The sequence below is a fragment of the Callospermophilus lateralis genome, chromosome 11, assembly GCF_048772815.1.
Source record: "Callospermophilus lateralis isolate mCalLat2 chromosome 11, mCalLat2.hap1, whole genome shotgun sequence".
NCBI classification, from domain to species: domain Eukaryota; kingdom Metazoa; phylum Chordata; class Mammalia; order Rodentia; family Sciuridae; genus Callospermophilus; species Callospermophilus lateralis.
In genome coordinates, this window is record NC_135315.1 from 31,161,077 (window position 1) to 31,183,760 (window position 22,684).

General features: G+C 49.1%; 1 protein-coding gene across 1 annotated transcript; it reads right to left on the reverse strand.

Moving 5' to 3' along the window:
• Positions 1–4,665: 4,665 nt before the first annotated feature.
• On the reverse strand, positions 4,666–22,684 carry Trim25 (tripartite motif containing 25). The gene is made up of 8 exons (XM_076871540.2): positions 22,007–22,684; positions 17,789–17,884; positions 15,181–15,414; positions 13,515–13,686; positions 11,807–11,872; positions 9,719–9,868; positions 9,544–9,639; positions 4,666–9,393 (listed from the first exon to the last, which is right to left on the reverse strand). Exons 1-8 carry the CDS (start codon positions 22,598–22,600, stop codon positions 8,864–8,866), a joined length of 1,938 nt encoding a protein of 645 aa, XP_076727655.1. The 5' UTR covers positions 22,601–22,684; the 3' UTR covers positions 4,666–8,863.

The window sequence follows — 22,684 nt, forward strand, 5'->3', positions numbered from 1 at the left end:
TTGAAGCTCACAAGGTTCAGGGGTCACCCTGCTGCGCCAGGCAGGAGGACCTACCCAGTATGTTCCCTCCTCACTCAAATCGCCTATAGGCCCCAGCCCAAGAATGGAGAGGCATAGAACGGGGAGGCCACCTGGAGAAGGGCCTAGGGGGTGAGTTCTCAGGATGCCATTGTCAACCAAAATCAACTCTACAAACAGTGGTGTGAAAGCCGACTCTGTCACAGAGACAGCATCGCTGAAATCAAGCACTGTTACTAGTGTCCTTGGGCAAAGACACTGGCCCTGGGGGTGCCAAGAGACAAACTTGGCCACTTGTCCCTATATGCCAATCAAAGAGATGAGTCGTGGTGAAGGGTGAGAAAGGGAGAACTGGCTCTGGAGCATTCTCTCTCTCTCTCTCTCTCTCTCTCTCTCTCTCTCTCTCTCTCTCTCTCTCTCTCCATGGGACCCAGGGCTTTGCAACATACCAGGCAAGTGCTCTACCATGGAAGGACATCCCCAGCTCAGCCCAGGAAAGGAGTTTTTCAACACAGCCACACTGGGACAAACCGACACTGGGGCACAGTGACCAAAGATGTGTCTTCCAGGGACTGACAGAAACTTTGTGGTTTTACAGAAAAGGGCAATGAAGGAGGTTTGCATAGCTGCTGAGGAGGTCATCCTGGTCAGGTCATTCTGGCTGATCATTATCTCAGGACTGGTTCTGTATGGCTCTGGAAAGGTCACCATGGCTGGAGGGATGGTTCTGTTCTGATCATGAGAAGATTACTCCTGCTCTGGCGGCAACCTCGGCTCTGATATGGCATCACTGGCCCGGCTCCGGGAGATGTCTCATCCTGTCTATGGTGGGTTGAACTGTGCTTCCAGGCTGTTGCTTGGAAGTAGTTTCAGTCCTTTGTCAGAGCGATGCTTATCCATCAGGCCTATTCCTGGAATGCAGATAATTGCAAAAGGAAGTGGCTCAGAGAAAAAGCACTGAAGCCTTGGAATGGAGTCAGGGAGCGCCAGGATGGAGTCGGTCAGGCCCGATCAGCAGGGGGACCCCCATTTTCTTCTTTCATGCATCTGTGCCATGTTCTCCCTTTCCACAGGCCTCTCTCGGTGCCTCTTTTCCCTCCCCTTCACTCTTAGACCTGCTGTTTTAGGCTCTGGGAAGTAAGTGTGTTGGGATTGGAGTCAATACAACGGGAGTAGCCTAGCACTCCAAGGTCAATGAGAACTGGGGATCCATCCATTATTCCTGATGTGACAGACATGGCAAGACCACCTGGGGCTGGATGGAGTGGCTCACGCCTGTAACCCCAGGAGCTCAGGAGGCTGAGGCAGAAAGATCTCTAGTTCAAAGCCAGCCTTAGCAACTTAGCTAGGCTCTAAGCAACTTAGCGAGAACCTGTCTCAAAAAACAAAAAACAAAAAGATGGGGATGTGGCTCAGTGGTTAAGGATCCTTGGATTCAACTCCCCGTATCCAAAAAAAAAAAAAAAAAAGGTAAGGAAGGAAGGAAGGAAGAGAGGGAGGGAGAACTGGTGAAAAAACATGTAAGACCATGAGAGAGGCAGTTCAACCCTGGCCAGTGGGCCACTCCATGAGACCACAGGGGACTTTGAGGAGTCATAGATTACTGCCTTGAACTCTCTGTGAGTGTGTGTGTGTGTTTGTGTGTGTGTGTGGGGGGGGTGCTGGGGCCTTGTGCGTGTGAGGGAAGCACTCTATACCAACTGAGCTACATCCCCAGCCCTACCTTGAATGTCCCCAGAAATTAGAAAGTGTCCCAGGCCACTGGAAGTGGTATCTCTGAATGGGAGGAGCATTCTGTCACTGACATTCTGAGCACTTTTGTGGCTACAGTGAGGAGAAAAAGCTGCAAGACGAGGCAGGGATGAGAGAGAAGAAAACATGGGACATTAAAGAACAGCACACACACACCTGTCATCCCAGTGACTCGGGAGGCCAAGGCAGGCAGATCCCAAGTCCCAGGCCAGCATCCGCAAATTAGCAAGAACCTGTCTCAACATAAAACATTAAAAATAACAAGTAAGGGCTGGGGTTGTGGCTCAGTGGTAGAGCACTTGCCTAGCATGTGTGAGGCACTGGGTTCGAGCCTCAGCACCCCATAAAGATAAATAAAGGTATTGTCCATCTACAACTAAATACTAAAGATATTAATAAATAAATAAATAAAAATTGGAAAAAAAATGGACAGGGGACAGATATAGCTTAGTGGTAAAGCACATGGGGAACCTGTTTTAATCAGCTTTTTTGCTTCTGCCACTCAAAGACCTGACCAAAACAACTGTAGAGGAAGAAAGATTATTTGATAGCTCACGGTTTCAGAGGTCTTGGTCCATAGAAGGCTGGCTCCATTCCTAGATGCTGGAGGTAAGGCAGAACATCATGGCAGAAGAAAGCAGCTCACATGATCAGGAAGGAGAGAGACAGGGGAGGGGGAGGCTGAGGGGGCAGGAAGAATGGAGAGAGGAGGAGAGGGGGAGGGGGAGAGGGAGAGAGGGGGAGAGGGAGGGAGGGGGAGAGAGATTCCCCTCTCAAGATACAAAATATATACCCCATAGCCACACCCCCAATGAACCACTTCCTCCAGCCACACCCCACCTGCCCCACCACCACCACCCAGTTAATCCTATTGTTACAGCTGTTGACCAGTGATGAGTTCTTGCTTCCCCAATGTTGAAGAATAACACCGAAGAAGCACACCGAGGCAAGGTCAGAGTAGAAATTAGAAGTTTATTAAAGGACAGCAGAAAAGACTTCTCCCAGAGGAAGAAGGGGACCCAAGAGGTGGAATCCGTGGAAGGGCTGTTGTCTCCCCTTTTTATAGTTTTGGTGATGGAATGTAGGTTGAAAGGCCCGAGGGGTGGGACACAGGTGGGCCAGACACAGGTGGGCCAAAGAAGTAATCTGGTCAGGAAGGACTTCTGAGTCAGCACCTTCAAGTTTGCTGGGGGCTGTTTATTAACACTTCTTTGGGGTGGACTTTGGCCTAGGGCCTTTTCGGGACTTCGTTAACATTCCATGAGTTGTCCAGAGTTTCCTGGAATCATTCTCAGCATGGCCTCCATTTTAGATTTCACTCGGTATTAGACCCGGATTTATCTAACTATACTGACTACCTGAGTTTAAATCTGGCTTCACTATCAGATTAATTTGCTGATTAGGTTAATGCTATAGTCCAGTCATTTCCCCTCCAAACCTTGCATCATCCCACACATGTCTTTCTGGGGGACACCACACCTAAGCCATAACAGGTTCAACCCCCAGTATCAAGCACATGCGCACGTGCGCGTGCGCACACCCACACCGACACCAGCAGACTGTTCTGACAGGTTGGTCAAAGGGGCTTATTCAAAGCTAGCTGGTCCCATCATCTGTTCTGACAGGTGTATTGCAGAACAATGGGCCCATAGCCACCCAGAGTTAGATCAGGTGCCACAGGAGAGGGATAGAGCCCAAGACGGTCCTCACTTCAGACATCAGCCCCACTCTGGGGATCCCAGGACAGGAGATTACTGTGACCTCCCTCAGAATAGGAGTCATTCGCTAGAGAGCAGTGTCACCAATATTTGATCCTAAACAGGGTCCTTTGTCCCTCTGGGAATGTGGAACCAATAATAAGATGGATGCATATTGAGCCCTGAGGGGTTTATTCCTGGCAAAGAGAAGCGGGGGTGTCAGGAGGCTACAGATAGAGGGTTAAGGACATGAGAGGAAGAGCCAATAAATGGGAACAAAATTCACCCATGTTCTGGGAGTAGCTGGGGACGATCTGGGAATTCTAAGACCACCTCATTTCCCTCCCTTCATAATTCTTTTTGGTCATCCTCACGGCAGTTGGCAGTTGTGAACTGTCATGGTGCGTTGTGGGGGGTGTCATTTAGCATGTAAATGGGATTATAAATCAAGTTAGAGGTTGTCTGGGATCTTTCTAGCAGTTGTCTTAGATCCACCCAGTTTTGGTAAGCCTACCTGAAGAGGAACTTCTAGCCTGCAGGTGTTACGGTGAGATTACTCTAAACCACCTGAGTCAGTCTTAGAGCAGGAAATGGAACCATCTTTATTCCCCTGCTGGTGTTCGGGATTCTGCAGCTGGAGGACCAAGGGGCAGGCGGCAAGTCTCCACCCTTTGACCTCCAGGGTTAGAGCACACCTTTATATTCCAAAACCACATTAATCTTCAGTGGCTGTTGCTATGATTCAAAGCCAGAAACAAACATCATGAGATCTAAAATCATAAGCAGAAGGGGAAGTGGGTCAAAATGACCCTGTGTTAAGTTCAAGTGAAAAAAAATGGTTAACTCACGTCCAGACAATCATTCTCTGACAGGGTACATTGCCCAAGAAAAATGGGAACCAAAAAAAAGAACAATTTTACATTGTATAAGAACTGCCATTTTGTGTTGCCAAACATGCTATACTAAGCAACTGCTGATGGGTACAGAGGCGGGGTGTTCCCAAGGGAGAAGCATTTTTTGTATGACATGGAGTCTCCAGGTAAAATGGAGTCTGTTTGGTCACTGCCCATAGAGCCTGGAGTATAACACAGGTATCCTGTCCTCAAAGACAAAAAAGATTATAGAGGGGGCAGAAATTCAGCTGGCTCACCTAGGCAGTACGAGATTAGGGTCAAGTAACAACAGAAGCAGGAAAGCATTATATGTATTACAATTTTATTTATAAAGGACAAATCAGAACCAGACAAAAATACAGGGCAAAGTCTGGGAGTGTCTCAAATACAAAGTTTCCCTGCCACGTCCTCATGGAATCAGGGCCCCTCATCCTCCCAGCCCAGCCAGGTGCTCAACCCCCGGGAGTCCACCGCGCATCTGTGCCCAGGTTATCTTACTGGAATTCCATTATGTAGGTAGGAATGAGTAAATCACTGGATCATTGGCCACATGATTGAACTCTATCCCCAGGACCCCTGCCCTGCCCTCCCTCCTTGAGTCAGCTGGCTCAAGGGCCCAACCCTCTCATCACATCCTGAGTCATCTCGTTTCTTAGTACAAACTCAGGTGCCATCCAAGGGGCTCGGGAATAACAGACACTCCTCCTACTCAGAAAATCCCAAAGACTTCAAATCCCTCCTCTGAGTAACCAGGAAGAAAAGCCAGTTAAATTCTTTAATATACAACAGCTTCGAATGCACACCTCCTACCCAAACAAGGTTAAAACCCACTAAAACAGGGCTTGCAAAATGATCTGGGCTGTTTTCTGTTTCACTTTTTATTACGCAATTTTTTGAAATGTAGGCAACAGTAGAAAGAAGAAAACAGTGAGCCCTCCATTCGAAACACTATTCACCCATTTTTCTTGTGTGGCTTATCCTTTTATTGATCCTTCACCCTGGCATTCTCCGGAAGCTGAGGTCAGACATCCTGTCAGTCTGAGAACTCTTTAACCAGGCCTCAGAGGTCTGGGAGTGGCTGGGTGGAATCTGGACAAATGGGCCACTTGGCGATAGCCTTCAGGCATGGTACACATCATCTGTTGAGTCCAGCATGATGGACAAGGATTGTTTTTTACCTGTCTGCACCAAGGTGCGAGAAAATACACACCAAACACCACTTTATTGCATTCAAAATTTCTAAGACGCATCAGCCCCGTTTATAGCTGTATTTTCTTTTCTTTTAGATTTTTAGTTGTAGGTGGACACAATTTTTACGTGGTGCTAAGGATTGAACCCAGGGCCTTACATATATGAGGCAAGTGCTCTACTACTGAGTCACAACCCCAATCCCCTAGCTGTATTTTCTTAAAGAATCAAATAAAGCTGGGCACAGTGTCACAAACCTGTAATCCCAGTGACTCAGGAAGCCAAGCCAGGAAGATCAAAAGTTTAAGACCAGCCTTAGCAACACAGCAAGGTCCTAAGCAACTTACCAAGACCCTATCCCATAATTAAAAGTAAAAATGGCTGGGAATGTGGCTCAGTGGTTAAGTGCCCCTGGGTTCAATCCCTAGTACCCACCTACACACATAAAAAGAATCAACTAAAATTTTTTTCAAAAAATGACAGACATTAATTAAAATCAGTAAGGATGTGGGGGAGTCAGGTAAGAGATAACATATCAGTATTAGATACAGATCACAGTTTGATTGAAGAGTAATTAAAACAGACATAACTGGCCAGGCAGTCTTGAATAACACAAAGACCTGACCTTAACCTTTGGTTTATCATGACCAGGGTGATGGAAGGCCAGTTCCCAGTATCTCCGACTAAGATAGGATTTTGATTTCATGTTAGTATTTCTGGGAATTTTGGATACTTCTGCAGGATACCAGGGTTTCCCCATCACACAGGTGAGGAGTTATTTCCTCCATGATGGAATGGTACAAGTGCAGAACAGTCATCCTCTACCTTCTCATCTTATTCTGAAAAATGAGAAGACAGGTGGATACAAAGGTTCCTCCCACTCTAGGGTCTTCAGTGCACGCAGTGGCCCCGCAAGGCTGGATAATGTAAAGTTTTACCACAGCAAATGGAGTGGGTGGGTCAGGACAGCTAACACCCACTCCTCAGGTCACATCTCCAACGACCTTGCACAGAGCTAAGCACTAGTCACCTAGATGGCGCTCATGCAGAGGGACTCCTGCTGCTCATTTGCCATGAAGCACCCCCTCATTTCTGCAGAGGAGAGCCCTAGCAGGAGTCCTGGATTCCTCTTGCACTTTCTACTCCTCTGAGCCCAGCTGTTTCTCAAGTATGCATTGACTCCAGATCAACAAAGATACTTGTGAACACCTTTGAAGTAGAGAAGCATCAAAGAACTTTTCTTCTATGTAGCAAGGAAGAAAACTTCTTTTGGGGGGAGGAGGGTACTAGGGATTCAACCCAGGGGTGCTCTACCACTGAGCTACACCCCCAGCCCTTTTCATTTACTTTGAGACAAGGTCTTGCCAAGTTACTGAGGGCTTGCTAAGTTACTCATTAAGTTGCTAAAGTCAGCCTCAAATTTGCAATCCTCCTTCCTCAGCCTCTCAAGTCGCTGGGATTATGGGCATGTGTCAACATGCCCAGCCAGTAAGAAAACTTTGAAAGTCACACATACCAGCTATGGCAGGGAGATCTTCCCTAAGATGATTATCTTTTCTCCCAAGGAATGGAGATCATTGGGAGATGATGGATCATACATCTGTCAGGAATCTCAAGTGCTGCTCGGAGTCTCCCAGGAATTCCAGCACAAGGCCTGAGATGTGTTAAAATTCTCAAATATCTATATATAAGGTCTGGAGTCCCTATTTTCCCCAATGGTGACTTCTTAAGAAGCCAGACTCAGGAAGCTCCCCTCACATTTTGGGGGTCGGAACTTCCATCCTGACAGCAGGATATAAGGAGATTGGGGGAAATTCTGAAATCCGTTCACTCCTGCCCCTTAATGTACTGGGTTATTTTCACTGCATAAAACACTACAGGGAAAATAGCCACTCATCTGTGTTGCCAAACACTGATCCTCGAACAAGTCTTCCTGACCTCTAACCTGGTCAATTTGAGTATCTGGAATGGGCTCAAATGAGGAAGATAGCAGAAGGAACCAAGGTCAACAACAGGATTGAGGAGCGGGCCAGAGCTGTGTCTGTAGCCCATGGCCAGGAATAAATGGGAATGTTGCCGTCTCCTGCTGGGCCTGCTAAAAGGCCCTTTGGTCATAGGTAGCCACCCCAACAGGTGACTGAGTCTGGTCCATGCAGCAGCCATGCATGGCCTGAATGGTGGCGGACTTCAGATGCCTGCTGTGGCTGCGTGTGTGGCAGAGCTAGCCACAGTGGCATCTGCAGCAGGCAGTCCAATGTCTACACTGTGGGGGAGGGAACGCTACTGCCAAGGAGAGCTGTCATGGCAAGACGCCGCAGTAAGAGCAAAGCCACCCCACCTCTGTTAACCCAGGCCAGGGTCCGTCTTGCCGGGTAGCCCAAGCCATTGGAGGAGACAAGGCCTCCAGCAAGGCTCTGCAGCAACAGCCAAAGCTTTTGACCAGATGTCCCTTGTTAAGGCTGGAAGCGATATCCATTCCAAGTAGATCTGGGTCACCTTGACCTTCCCTCCACCACAAATTCAACACAGGCTGTTCAACTGAACTTTTTTTTTGGTGCTGGTCATCAAACCCAGGGGCAAGTGCTATCATGCTGGGCCCCACCCCCAGCCCTCAAATGAAGATTTTTAAATCACGGATGGGGTCATGAAGGGAACATGATAAGGCGGGAAGCAGGGCTGTCCTTCACGGGAGGGAAACCACTGTTTCTCTGGGAAACTCTGGTCCAGGTGGAGAAGAGCTACCCATGGTTTCCCTCCAGCACAGATAACAGCCAGGAGACAGAGCCCAACATGCGGAGAGCTGAGAGAATATAATGTTGAAATTCAGCCTGGGTGTGTGGCTCGGTGACAGAACCTGGGCTTAGCATGTGCGAGGCTCTGGGTTTAATCCCTAGCACCAAAAAGAGAAAAAAATATATATATCGAAATTCAATGACTCTAGAAGACAGAAGGCTACCCCAGAGAGCAAGAGTCAGCCCCTGGCCTAAGAAGGAAACTGCCATGAGTAGTATATGTCTTCCACAAGAGCAATTGGGCACTAATGACTTGACTTCCCAAAACTCTGCCCAGGCTCCCCAGCAGCCTGGAGATTTCCTGAAACAGTCAGAAGGAGGTGGCCCTGCCCAGATGGGCACCAGGAAGTAGAAGGAAAAGCTTCCTGTCCACAACACAATCACCCCACCCTCTTCCCCTGGCTACCTCCTTCCTCCCATCCCATCTCCCACCCGCTCCCTCCCCATCCTCCCAGGGAACTCAGGGAAGTTCTCCAAGGAGTCCCACCTGAGTGCTCCTCAGGCAGCTGGCCCAAGGGCCTGCCTACTTTGGGGAGCAAATGGAGAGCGTGGCACCCGCCGAGAACACCCAGAAGGCCGGGTACAGAGCTTCGGTGAAGTCCACGACGTATTTATACATCATGTGGAACTTGTCAGAGACAGCAAAGAAAATGACAAAACCGTGGTCACAGTTGAGGAGCACGCCCACCCGCGTGGCCTTGGTGGGGGGCAGCGTTTTCCCCGTGTTGTTGTGCCAGGCGGAGATCTTGTTGTTGAACCACTCCACGCACCAGGAGGTTTTGTTGCGGCCCAGACGGCTCTCGGGACCCTGGCGGTCCATGGTGCCATAGCAGATGCCCACCCCACAGAAGTTGTTCTTCTGCAGCTCCACCTCCCAGTAGTGGATCCCTTTCTTGTAGCAGTGCAGACCCAGCACCTGAGAGCAGTACGTGAACCGCTGGGGGTGCGGCCGGTACTTCTGGGGCACGTCAGCCACGGAGGCGGTGGTGTAGTTCTCGGTCAGAGCCACTTTGTAGTGGGCGGTGTTGTAGTCCAAGATGACCTTAACAAAATCTGAGAAGACACCACCCCAAGCTGGGAATTACGAGGGGTCCCCTCAAGCTCTCACTTCTAGATCTTTCCCTGATACTACCTATTAGATGGTTGGATCCTCCCCACCCACCCACTCACCGGCTCTTCCGCTCCCACCACCAAGCTACTCACACTCTAAGAGCTCAGATCTGGTCTTGGCTAAGAAGTTTTCCAACACCTTGGTCTTGATGGTCATGGCACTTGACAAGGTGGTGGTTTTGGCTGCATCTGGGAGAGGAAACAGAGAGCAGTTTTCAGGGCAAATTCAGAGCGGACACCCCACTGGCCCTTGGTCATGATGACGCACCATCTGGGGATGATTTCATTTCCACTGACTGTCCAGGGGCTCCGAAGCTGAAAGTCTGGCTGGACGAGGCAGAGGCAGCAGTAGCGCCAGTGTCAACACCAGAAGCGAGGGGTGAACCCAACTTACTATGTTTCTTGGTTTTCTTTTCTTCTGGAAAAGAAAATTTCACAATTGATCTATCTTAAAGCACAATGCCATAACACTTCAAATAAAGCTGGGATGTTTTAATTTTTTAAAAGATCTGGGTATCGTGGTGCACACCTGTAAATACAGTGGTTCAGGAGCTGAAGAAGGATGACCATGAGTTCAAAGCCAGCCTCAGCAACTTAGCAAGACCCTGTCTGTAAATAATATAGTCTATACTCTCAGGAGGCTGAAACAGGGGGATGGCAAGTTCCAAGGCCAGTCTCATCAACTTAGTGAGCCCCTAAGCAACTTAAGTGAGACCCTGTCTGTAAATAAAACATAAAAAAGGGCTGGGGATGTGGTTCGATGGTAAAGTGCCCCTGGGTTCAATCCTCAGTACCAAAAAATAAATAAATAAATAAAAGAGGGCTGGGGGTATAGTTTGGTGACAAGAGTGCCACTGGGTTCAACCCCCCAGTATTGCAAAAACAAAACAAAAATTAAGGGGCTGGAGTTGTAGCTCAGTGGTAGAGCGCTTGCCCAGCATGCATGAGGCACTGGGTTTTACCCTCAGCACCACATAAAAATAAAGGTATTGTGTCTATCTACAGCTTAAACTAACAAAGAAACAAGAAGTCAGTCCAAAATAAAAACTTCTCAAATATCACAACAGTCTTTTCAAAATACTTGGGCTGGGGTTGTAGCTCAGTGGTAGAGCACTTGCCTAGCACATGTGAGGGGTTGGGTTTGATCCTCACTCACCACTGCACAAAAATAAATAAAGATTGTGTCCATCTACAACTAAAAAAAATATATTTGGAGTGTATGCCTATAGGAAATGAGTGGACTAAAACCCTGATTCTCCATGTGTGGTTCCCAAACCAGCAGTACCTGTGTCACCTAGTATCCTGTAAAAAACGCCATCAAAATCTTGGACCCCACCCCAGACCCGCAAGAAAGTGCAGGGGTGAGACCCAGCCATCTGTGGTGTGCAAGCCCCAAGTGATTCCAGAGCACATTCAAGTGGGCTTCTAGAAGGATCCATCCCTCTGTCACCTTGCCCATCACTGGAAAATACTGCCAGGGACACTTTACATACAGATAGGCTGAGCTTCTCCGGATGGCTTCCACCCCCCCCCACCCCACCCCCACCAGATCCCCTGGGCCCCACATGGCTCCATGCCCCCTTCCCCACACACTTCACAGTCTTTCTCAGGAGCCCCATTTCCTCACCTCTACCCCCTCCCCAACCCACTCCCAAAAGACCAGCACCTTGGGACGCAGCCTAAGGCACAGGCTCCTTCCCGATAGTCACCTCTCTCAGGTGTTTTTACACACAGTGACAGGTCTGCTCTCTCCCTACCTACTCCCTCACATCAGCCAGTTTATTCTGAGCCGCTTTCAACATAGAAGAACTTCAATTCATTCCTGAGTTTAACTTCCATGGCTCTGAAAAATTTCTAGAGTATCATTCTGTCATTTTTCCAAATTGGCTCAGTGGAGGAGAAGGAGAGGGGCAATATTGAAAAGGGGCAAGAAATGCTAAAACAGCTGAAGCATATTACAGAGCAGAGACTGAGAGAGGTATGGCCTCCTCTGCTCATCAGGACCCGGTCCATCTCATCTCCTCTAGGGCTCTGCCCAAAGGCCAGCAGGACTTGGGTGTAGCCAATGTTTTTAAACAAACACCAGCTTTGGTAACCTTCCATTCCAGACAGTCCAAATATCCAATGCAGGTGGACAAGCCCTCCTTCCTGGCCCAAGAGCACTCCTGCAGCAGTGCAGCCCTGCACTGCCCTTCCTCTGGGTCTGTAGCCAAACTTGTATCCAACAGAGGCCCCAGGCCCTGTGGTGGTGTGGAATGAGCTACGGCCATCTGGAAGGAGCGGTGACCCCTGTGTCAGCCAAAGCACCAGCCAGTCACAGCCATGCAGACGCCAGGAACAAGGTGGGGCTACTTACGTGAGGACTTTTTCCCAGGGTTCGAGGGTTTGTTTGTAGACTGGGTGCCATGGTCTCCAGAGTCATCTGTGCCAGAGAAGGACTGAATGTATGTGGCTCCTCCTCCCACCCCAACCTCAGAAGCCAACTTTGCCATGGAGGGAGAAGAGAGCATTTATGCAGCCAGCCAGTCTTTCCTTCCCTCCTTCTCTTCTTCTTTCTTGATAATAGGGATTGAACCCAAGGGCCCTTAACCACACTGAGCCACATCCCAGCCCTTTTTTAAAAATATTTTATCTAGAGACAGGGCCTCATTGAGTTGCTCAGTGCCTCGCTAAGATGCTGAAGTTGGCTTTGAATTTGAGATCCTCCTGCCTCAGCCTCCGGATCCCCTGGGATTACAGGCACATGCCACAGAGCCCTTTTTAATTTTTTTTTAATATATTTATTTTTTAGTTCTCGGTGGACACAACATCTTTGTTTGTACGTGGTGCTGAGGATCGAACCCGGGCCGCACGCATGCCAGGCGAGCGCGCTACCGCTTGAGCCACATCCCCATCCCCCCTTTTTAATTTTTTGAGACAGGGCCTTGCCAAGGCTGGTCTGGAACTTGCAATATTCCTGCCTCGTCCTCCCCAGTTGCTGGGAAACAGATGTGCACCATGGCACCCAGCATAACCAGCCATTTCTGACTTCCTCATCCAATTACTTGCAAGAGAGAATAAAAAGGTAATAGAGGGAGCAGTTCTGTGTGTTCCCTCTTTTTCTCTGCTTAAAATGTAGCTGAGGTGAAGACTGTTCACCATCACCCATCTCTACAACCTCTGAGACCTCTCTGAGCTTTGGCATTGGGGATGACTCCGGCTCACTCCTGGTGAGACCACAGCTCCTAGCAGGTAGTGAAGTCTCTGTCAGCATTAGTTCCTTGCCTGCTAGTTCTCCTCTCTCCCCTCCCTCCTCTTGCAGACCAGGCTTCAACAGCTTTGGCCCTGACAAATAACCTCCACGAAGCAGCCTCGCCATCATCTGTTCCATATTTCTTCTGCAAGGATGTTCAGCTGGCCAAGCTAGAGTTCAAGCCCAACCATGATTATACAATAGAGATTTATTATGTACCAGGCTCTGCTTTGGGCACAGCAAGACACCTCCACCAAGAAATAGGCACAGGCCAGGCAAGGTGCTACATGCCTGTAATCCCTGCAGCTTGGGAGTCTGAGGCAGGAGGATCATGAGTTCAAAGTCAGCCTCAGCAAAAGTGAGGCCTTAAGCAACTCAGTGAGACCCCGTCTCTAAATAAAATACAAAATAGGGCTGGGGATGTGGCTCAGTGGTTGAGTGCCCCTGAGTTCAAGTGAAATCTGGCTATGGATTGGATATGGGGGAAGAAAAGTGGTGTCAGGGGGAATTCCAGTTTCTTTGACCCCCAAACTAGCCACTTCCCCACCAAACACACTGACAACCCAGCCAGCACCCATTTAAAACCCATCTGAATTGGCCTCAAGATCAGACAAAAAGAAGCCCATTCAAAGAGTCCCATCAGATCATAGAGTCCCCAAGTCTTTTTAAAAGAATGGCTTGATGTCAGGATGAAGCAGAGACTCCTCTAATCTCAGGCAGCTGTTTCAGGACCTCTGAAACTTGCTCCCAAGCTCTGGACCATGCCCCCTCTCCCACTCCGAGGCAGAGACCCACCAGGTTCAGGACCCTGTGTGGTTGCTGCTGAAGTTACCTGAGCTGATGGAATCCTCGGGCTTCTTCTCCTGGGACTGTGCCAGGGACTGCCTTAGCTGGTTTTTGACCTCTAAGGCACCTTGGTAGACACCCTTGATCAGCTCATGGTCCAGCTCCACCCTGGGGATGTAGACTGGCTTCGTAGAGACTGTTTGCAGTTTTGACGCTTTCTGCAACAAACCAAGAGGTTAAGGGCAGGTAGCTCCGGGGAAGCCGGCACCTGAGCTCAGTCCTCAGCGATCCCTTGAGCAGCTTCCTGTGACTGCAGGTCTGAAGTCCAACAGGCCTGCTCAAATTTCAGGTCCAAGGTCACCAGGCTTTAATAAAGTACCCCTTTAAGACCTAGAGCTAGAATAGACCTCAAAGGACACTCCTCTTACAGATGGAGAAACTGAGGTCTAGACATGACAAGTGGCCTGCCCACACCACCTATGTGTGTATGGTCACACCTATGTGTGACCGGGTGGCACAAACTCAGTTGGGACAGAGGTCTCCTGAGGTACATCCACTCTGCCAGCTGAGGCTGTCAAAGCACAGAAGACACAGGACCTTTCCTCTCTAGAGAAGCAGCCCTAATCCCAGACCTGATGATGGACAGGGATGCTTTGCTGGGAAAGGAGAGTCACTAAGTTGAGTCCTATAGTACCAAAGGGACCAGATAAATGTGGACTGAGCCTTACTCAGACAGGCCAGGCAGCTGCAGATAAAAGCCCTTAAAAGGGGCTGGGGTTGTGGCTCAGTGGGTAGAGCGCTCGCCTAGCACACAGGAGACCCTGGGTTCAATCCTCAGCACACATAAAAATAAATAAAGATATTGAGTCCAACTAAAAAATAAATATTTTTTTAAAAAAAGGTATTGTGTCCAACAACTACAAAATAAATATTTTTTTTTAAAAAGCCCTTAAAAGAGGAACAGGGACTCCCTAGATGGAGAAATTTTCCTGCTGACTTGACATAATAAACTGCAAAGTTGAGAGAAGGCCTCGGCAGACAGCCAGCACTAAAGTAGGGACCTAGGCGGGCGTGGTGGCTCACCCCTGTAATCCCAGTGGCTTGGGAGGCTAAGGCAGGAGAATCTTGAGTTCAAAGCTAACCTCAGCAACTTAATGAGGCCTTAAGCAACTCAGTGAGACCCTGTCTTTATTAAAGGCATTCTGTCCATCTACAACTACAAAAAAATAAAAAATACAAAAAGTACAAAATTGGGCTGGGGATGTGGCTCAGTGGTTAAAGTGTCCCTGGGTTCAACTGAAGGAAGGAAGGGGGGGGTGGGGGGAGGAAGAACATAGGGGCCTAAATCCTATAACCATAAGGAAGTAAATTCTGCCAACAACAGGTGAGCCTGGAAGATAACCCTAAGCTCCAAATCAATACAGTCCAGCCAACACCCAGACTGTGACCTTGAAAGACCCTAAGCAGACAAGTCACAAAGTCATACCCAGATCCTGGGCCAGGGAAACTCAGAGTAAATAAATATAAATTCTCCTAAGCGCCTCAGTTCGGGATAAGTTGTGGCTCAGCGAGAAAATGAACACAACAGGTGTCTCGGGGATGCTTCCAATGCGCCAGGTGCCTCTGTGACCACACCCCGGTGAGGGCTCTAGGTATCCTGCCTGCACTCTGTGGGAGCACACACTGGCAGAAGGAGTCTTTGGCACACCCACCTCAAGAAACTCGAACTCATCCCTCTTCACCAGGCTGCTCTCGATCTCCTCCTTCAGGGTCTGGATCTCATTTTTCTTCTTGAGGAGAATCTGGTAAATGGAGTCAAACTTGTTGACGACCCTCTTCTCTTCTTCCTTTAGCTTGCGGGTGGCGCTGGCCTCGGAGGCCTCAATGAGAATCTTCATCTCCGTGTATTCCTGTCTCACCTGCTCCATCTTCTTGTTTGCAGCCTCCTAAAAGGCCCAAGGCAAGAGGACTCCCATCAGGCAAAAAGGCTAAGGTTGCAGTCCCAAGGGTCAAGGGTCAGTGGGATGAGGGCTCTAGGTCCTCGTGCCTGCACTCTGTTGGAGCACAAACTGGCACGACGGCCTTGGGGCGCCACTGGGCAACACCTACTCAATATGAAGTGCTCACAATCCAGACCCAGCTCTAATCCTAGGAATACACTCTAGAAAAATCATTGGACACCTACTCCAGAGTCACACTCTAGAATGTTCATAAGCCAGGTGCGGTGGCACACACCTATTGATCTCAGCAGTTCGGGAGGCTGAAGCAGGAGGATCAGAAGCTCAAAGCCATCTCAGCAACTTAGAAAGACCCTGTCTCTAAATAAAATATTAAAAAGGGTTAGGGATGCGGCTAAGTGGTTAAACACCCCTGGGTTTAATCCCCAGTACAAAAAAAAAAGAATGTTCAGGGGCTGGGGTTGTAGTTCAGTGGTAGAGCGCCTGCCTTACAGGTGTGAGGCACTGGGTTCAAGCCGAAGCACCACATAAAAACAAACAACAAATAAAAAAAGATATTGTGTCCATCTACAACTAAAAAAAAAAAAAAAAAAAGAATGTTCATAAGCAGCCTTGTTTGAAAACACTAAAAACCAAGCTGGGTATAGCAATGTATACCTATAGTCCCAGCAACTCAGGAGGCTCAGGTAGGAGGACTGCTTGAGCCCAGGAATTCAAGGCCAGCCTGGGCAACATAACAAGATCCCATCACAGGGGGAAAAAAATGAAACGTGACAAGTATAAGTTGAGAAATGTATTATAAGTTTGAAATGCACATCAGAGGTCAAAGACATAGATTCCCAAACAGGAATGCAAAATATCTGACTAACACATTTTATTTATTAGTTTGTTTATTTACAGTGCCAGCAACTGAACCCAGGAATGCTTAACCACTGGGCTTCACCCCCAGTTCTTTTCATTTTTTCATTTAGAGACAGGGTCTCACTGAATTGCTGAGGTTGGCTTCAAACTCATGATCCTCCTGCCTCAGCCTCAGAGCCGCTGGAATTACAGGTATGCACCACTGTGCCCAGCATGAATTGTATCCTGGGAATGTAAGTCCGTGGCAAAGTGCCTGCCTAACACATATGATGTCCTGGGTTTGATTCTCTGTGCTGCAAAAAAAAAAAAAAAAAATCAAAATGAAATGATTTCCTGTGTTTCTCATGTTAATTTAAAATCACATGGAAGGTTTCCATTTATTTGTTCATGCTGCTTTAGGAGCCTTAACATCTTGGATAACTTCAATAGCTCAGCATCCAACGTGACAAACCCACAGGGAGGGACAGACTACTACCAGTGCGCTCCAATGTTCACGCTCACCTTTTCCTTTAGGAAGAGAACACCCCTGGAGTTTCAGGCGGGCACGCAGCCGCCCAGACTACATTTCTCACACTCTCCAGCAGCTAGGCTTTGCAATATAACCAAGCTCTTTCCCACGAGGGAAGTTATATGTGCCATACTGTGTCTCTTGCTTAAAAGGAGACAAGAGAAGGAAACCACTTGTCATCTTCCTGCTCCCCCTTTCTAGGCTATAACAAAGACGTAATGGGGACCCAGTGGAGACAGCCAGCCTGATGTGACTTCTGTTATCTTGGTCATAATAAATGCCAGTTTGGCACACACCCCAAACCCTAAGGGTCAAAGTCATTAAGGTAGTCAGCCGAGCATGTTGTGCTGGCCACACTAATGCCTACATTGGTTTTTTTCTTTCTCTTAAGTATTTAAGTAATTTTTTTTTTTTTTTTTTTTTTTTAAGGGCTGGGATATAGCTCAGTTGGTAGAGTGCTTGTCTCACATGCACAAGGCCTTGGGTTCAATCGCCAGCATGACCAAAAAAAAAAAAAAATTCATTTTTTCTTAAACCTTTATTTACTTTTATGTGGTGCTGAGGATCGAACCCAGTGCCTCACACACACTAGGCAAGTGCTCTACCACTGAGCTACAGCCCCCAACCCCCTAGACCATTCATTACTTAACAGATGTTGGGCATGGTGATAGTTTCTAAAAAGGACAGGTGCATTCCAGTTAGCCGCGGGCCATTTTTGCCTAGTTTAGCACATACACCCTGCCTTGGAGTTTGGGGATCCTCCTGTCTTGTTGCTACCCAAGACACACTTCTCTCCACAAGTCCCTAACAAAGTGCCCTTTGTGCAATTCTGGATCTTTTGTGAGGAGTTGTGATTCCACTGATCAGAATGGAAAACTAAGGCTCCAAGATCTGCCATGGTGCCCCAGGCCACAAAATTTAGTACATAATAGAGTTGGTATTATAACCAGATCTCTCGGGTGGGAGTCGTTTGTGGGGGGAACTGCTACTCACCCTCAAGCTCTGCTGCCTGGCTCTTACATCCTCCAGCGCTCTTGTCGCCCCGTTGATATGACTGCACATGACGGTTAGCTTATGCCTCAGTGTTTTCTGCAGAGGAAACAAGGAAGGGTGAGAGAGAGGTCCTCTTCAGCCCCTCCCAGCCCCCACACCAGGAACCATCCCCTAAATCTATCCCACTGTTTCTGCCACCGCAAGTCTTTCTTTGAAGACTTCTATTTATTGCCTCCCTTCATCCTTTTAGGAGGATAGTACAGTCAATAAAGAAGTAAAGATTTGGAGCCAGATAAAACAGGTTCAAGGGCTGAGGATGTGGTTCAGTGGCAGAGCACTTGCCTCACACATGTGAGGCACTGGGTTCAATCTTCAGCATCACATAAAAATAAATAAACAAAATAAAGATATTGTGTCCATGTATAACTAAAATAAGTATTAAAAAAAAAAAAACAGGTTCAAGTTCTAACTCCCAGTGGTCCAACTGTCTCCCACTTAGTTTCCTTGACCATGAAACAGATGCAACTGTTGCAGCCTTGCAGGGCTCCTGGGTGGACCCACACAGTGCCAGGATCCTAGTCAAGACATACTAAGGATCAGTATCCAGGATGCTGAACTTCTTCACTACTCCTCATTGTACAGCTGATGGAATCGAGGCAAGGAGACAGCGAGCAGCCAGGCTCGCACAGAGACAGATGGAGCTGGGGCGGCCACTTCAGTAATGGCAGATGAATTTCATTCAGACAACCAGAAAAGCAGACAAATATCATAGAAGAGAGATCTGCTAAAAGATGCTGGAAAGCAGGGGAAGACTACCGAACCATGAACCTGGGGCAGGGAACCTGGAGTCGTAAGCTGGACCTCTGCGATTGTCTTCCCTGGACACATCTGCCAATTCTAGAAGGAGGCTGGGGCATCCTGTGGTCAGCTTCAGAGAGGCAGGGGAACAAAGATAGAGTCCACACTTCACCTGGTCACCTAGGCTGGGACCATCAAGGCTGATGAGCCAGCCCACAGGGTCTGCTGCCCATCTGCCCATCGCTCAGGCCCTGAGGTTGTGTTAAGCTAGTTTGGAATTGCTTGACTACTGGCCACCTCCGGAAACAACTCAATTACACATGAAAGGAGATAATGTCATCCTCATTTATTTCGGTAAGTCTCCTACATCAATATGAATATCCTTTCCTCTCAGACAAATGTTCGGGCACAGAAATGGGGAGAAAAAAAAAATCGCCACTGCCACCACCCTCATAAGGGCAGCTAGCAGTTACGGTGTGTTTACTGTGTGTCGGGTTCTCTTCTAGTGTTGACCCACATTAACTCATTTAAAGCTAAGAACAATGCTATGAGGCTTGGGTAGGAATCACCCAACCTTCACAGACAAGGACATTGAGACTCAGAGCAATGGGCACCCTGTGCAAGACGGCATTGCTGGTAATTGGCAGAGCTAAGTTGCTGATATTAAAGTTATAGACCCGTTATGAAACTGAGCACGCTGGAAACTTCTGGAAAAAGAGAAATCATTTCCCTCCTCCAACAAGCTGGCTCAACATACTTTGCCCTTCCTTCCGCTTCTCCCACTCCCACTAGAGATATTCAGGGCTGAACCTGACCTTGAACGTACAGTTGAACAACCCAGTGACAGTCACACGTAAGGGCTGGAAGCAGAGGCCAAGGCCACATGAACTTAACCCAGAAAGCCCAAGCCACCATCAATGTTTCAGACTCGACCTCTGTTACGCTGCTCTTCCACCTGGACATTACCAGTAACTGAGATAGGGTTAAGGCCAAAGGCCAAATCCAGGCACATCTGATGGAGGAGACCTCAGAACACCCAGAGGCTAGAAACTGTTTCACCTCCAAAAGCTGCTCTTAGCACTGCACCCCGATCCCCATTCACCCACCATTCATCAGACACATATGACAGTCCCCTCATTGTGCACAGGGGCCCACATGACTTCAGGGCAAAGAGAAGAGGCCCAGGAACTTCAGGGGACTGGGGATACAGCTCAGTTAGCAAAGTGCTTGCCTGGGTTCAATCCTCAGCACCACACACACAAAATAAACGAAGGTCTGAGGATTGTGGCAGAGGTCAAGGACTTGTGTTCCTCTGCACAGGAAGCAGCAGAGTCCTGAGTCCACCCCACACCAGAGTCAGCCACCCAAGGCTGGGAACAATGCCCAGCTGGGAGTGGCCCTGAAAAGTGGTGAGCAGCAGCAAAAGAGACACTTGGGCCTGGCGCACTGGTGCAGGCCTGTAATCCCAGTGGCCCGGGAGGCCGAGACAGGAGGATCCAAGGTTCAAAGTCAGCCTTGGCAACTTAGTGAGGTCCTAAGCAACTTAGTGAGACTGTCTCTAAATAAAATATAAAAAAGAGCTGGGGATGTGGCTCAGTGGTTAAGTGCCCTAGGATTCAATTCCCAGTAACAAAAAGAAAAAAAGAGAGAGAGAGACAGAAAGAGACACTTGGGGGTAGGAAATGGCAGGGAATCCTGTTTTAGGGATTTAAAAAAAAAAAGCCAAGCATATATGTTTGGCACATAAAGCTGAGTCAAACTCCAACTCAGGGTCCCAAAGGCTGAAAGGGAGCAGTTGCTGTAGCCAGGCTGAGAAGCCCTCCTGCCCCTACTTGCTTTCTGCCTCCTAAAAGTGCCTCTTCAGAACCAGGCTGCACCAATAAGCCCATGAACCTTGGAAAGACCAGTTGGGCAACCTGCTATGCAGGGGTTTCCCTGTCCACCCAGCATGTTCCCCTCTACCCAGTCCTGAGTCACAGAAATGGTAAGAGTATGTAAGGAGTTTTCTGCAGTAAATCATTTTATGGACTGCCTCCCCCATGATAACTTTCCGAGCCTAGCATTTCCAGTTCCCTTTTTATCATTTCCCAGCTGGGGAGCCTCAAGCTCCCCTTGAGGGTGGACAGGGAATGCTATCAATTCCATTTGGCAGATGAGGAAGCAAAGCTCAGATCTGCAGCGACTTGTCCCAAATTGCTCATCTCTGGAGAAAAACAGGGCTCCTGACTCCAAGGGCTGGGCAGGTTCTTTCCGGGAACAGGTGGAGACTCAGGTATCTATAACTTGAATTGGTGGTGCCAGAAGGGAGGTCAATTCAAAAGACATACCTTGAGGTCCAGTTGCTAAGACCTAGGGAAAAAGTCCAAAGAAGCCCCCATTCGGACCTAGAGTGACAAGCAAGGCCAGGGCAGGGCTGTGGTCTAAGGGAGCCTTAGTCCTGGCACTGCACACCTTCTAGGTTCACCCAGTCTCAAACCTCCTTGGACAGCCCAGGACAGGCCTTGTTCTCCCTGGGAGAATGAGATGAAATCAGGCCACACTTCAGGGCTTAGTTTGATATAACAAAAGTTTGTTTACACTTCTTCAGCTTCTGCTTTTGAGTCCACAAGGGGAACCTATGATTTCCCAAACCACTAAAAACATCATAGACCTGAGAGGCCCTTAGGAGTCCACCATGTTCCTCCTCCCTTTACCAGCAAGGACGCAGGTCCGGGGACAAATTCCACAGTCAAAGTCACACAGCAGGGTGGACACCATAGTGTAAGAGCACTGGCTCTTCAAGTGGCTCTAATTTGGGGCTTCCTGAGACACCATTCACCCTCCCTGACCACCAGAACTCTCCATCCCAACAAGACTTTTGCTTATGTGACCTCAAGCCTCTCAGAATGTTCCCCGCTCTGAACTCTGTAGAGACTGGAATTCTAGTTCCCAGGGAAAAACTGCAAATGGTGTATCAAACCAATCTGGGTCCCAGCTGGCTCGGCAACTTTGCTACACTGGCTTTGCTAAGTTAACTTCTCTGGACCCCAGCTGCCTGATCTGTGAAATGGAACAAATAATACACACCTCCTAGGGGTTGCCAGCATTTAATGAGGGAACCTCCAGGGTCCTCTTTGACCCTCAGAACCCTTAAGAAAAACCATCAGATAGGCACAAGTCACCGCACCTGTAACTTCAATTGTTCCTCTGTAAAACTATTCTGTGGGGGAGCAACAGAGGGATGGCCACAGTCGATAAGTGCAGCTCCTCACTGGGGATACGCACCTGCCTAGGTGGCCTGTCACCCAGATGGCTGTGAACTAGCAAACCCAGATATCTCCTCAGAAGACCCAGTGGCATGGCAGAGATGCCCTCAGTGGCCCCTCTCCACAACCCAGCAGGCCCAGGCCGCTCTCGGCATCCTCCCCGACCATACCCTACCTGCAGATCGGTGCTGGCCTGGCTCAGGGCGACCGGAGAGCAGGTCTTGTGGTCCACCAGGCAGACGTGGCAGATACACTCGCCATGTGTGGGGCAGAACAGGTCCCGCAGGCGGTTGTGCCGAGAACATTTTCGTTTCAGCAGGTTTCGCACCGGCAGCTGCAACTGGTGGTCTTGGAAGGCAGGACTCTCGAGGTGTGGCCGCAAGTGCTCCGGACAGAAGGAGGCCATGCACACCAGGCAGGTCTTCACGGCCTCCGCTTTCAGGCAGTGGTCACAGAACACCTGGGTGGCGGGACTGGGGACCTCGGGAGGGGAAGGTGGCGTCCAGTCGGCCACGGGCGCCTGCTCCAGCTCGGCCTGTAGGTACTGGTCCACCACCGCGCACAGCACCGTGTTCTTTCGCAACTCCGGGAGCGACGGGGACACGGCGCGGCACTGGGGGCACCGGTACGGCTTGCCCTGGACGGCCCACGTCTCGTCCAGGCACGATCGGCAAAAGTTGTGGCCACACGGGGTGGTGACCGGCTCCTTGAAGAGCTCCAGGCAGATGGAGCACGACAGCTCCTCCGCCAGCAGGAACAGCTCCGCCATGGCGCTCCTGGGGACACCGGACGAGACACGCTAGCACGGCAGGGGACCGATGCACGACAGTCCCCAGGCAGCCGAGGAAACGAA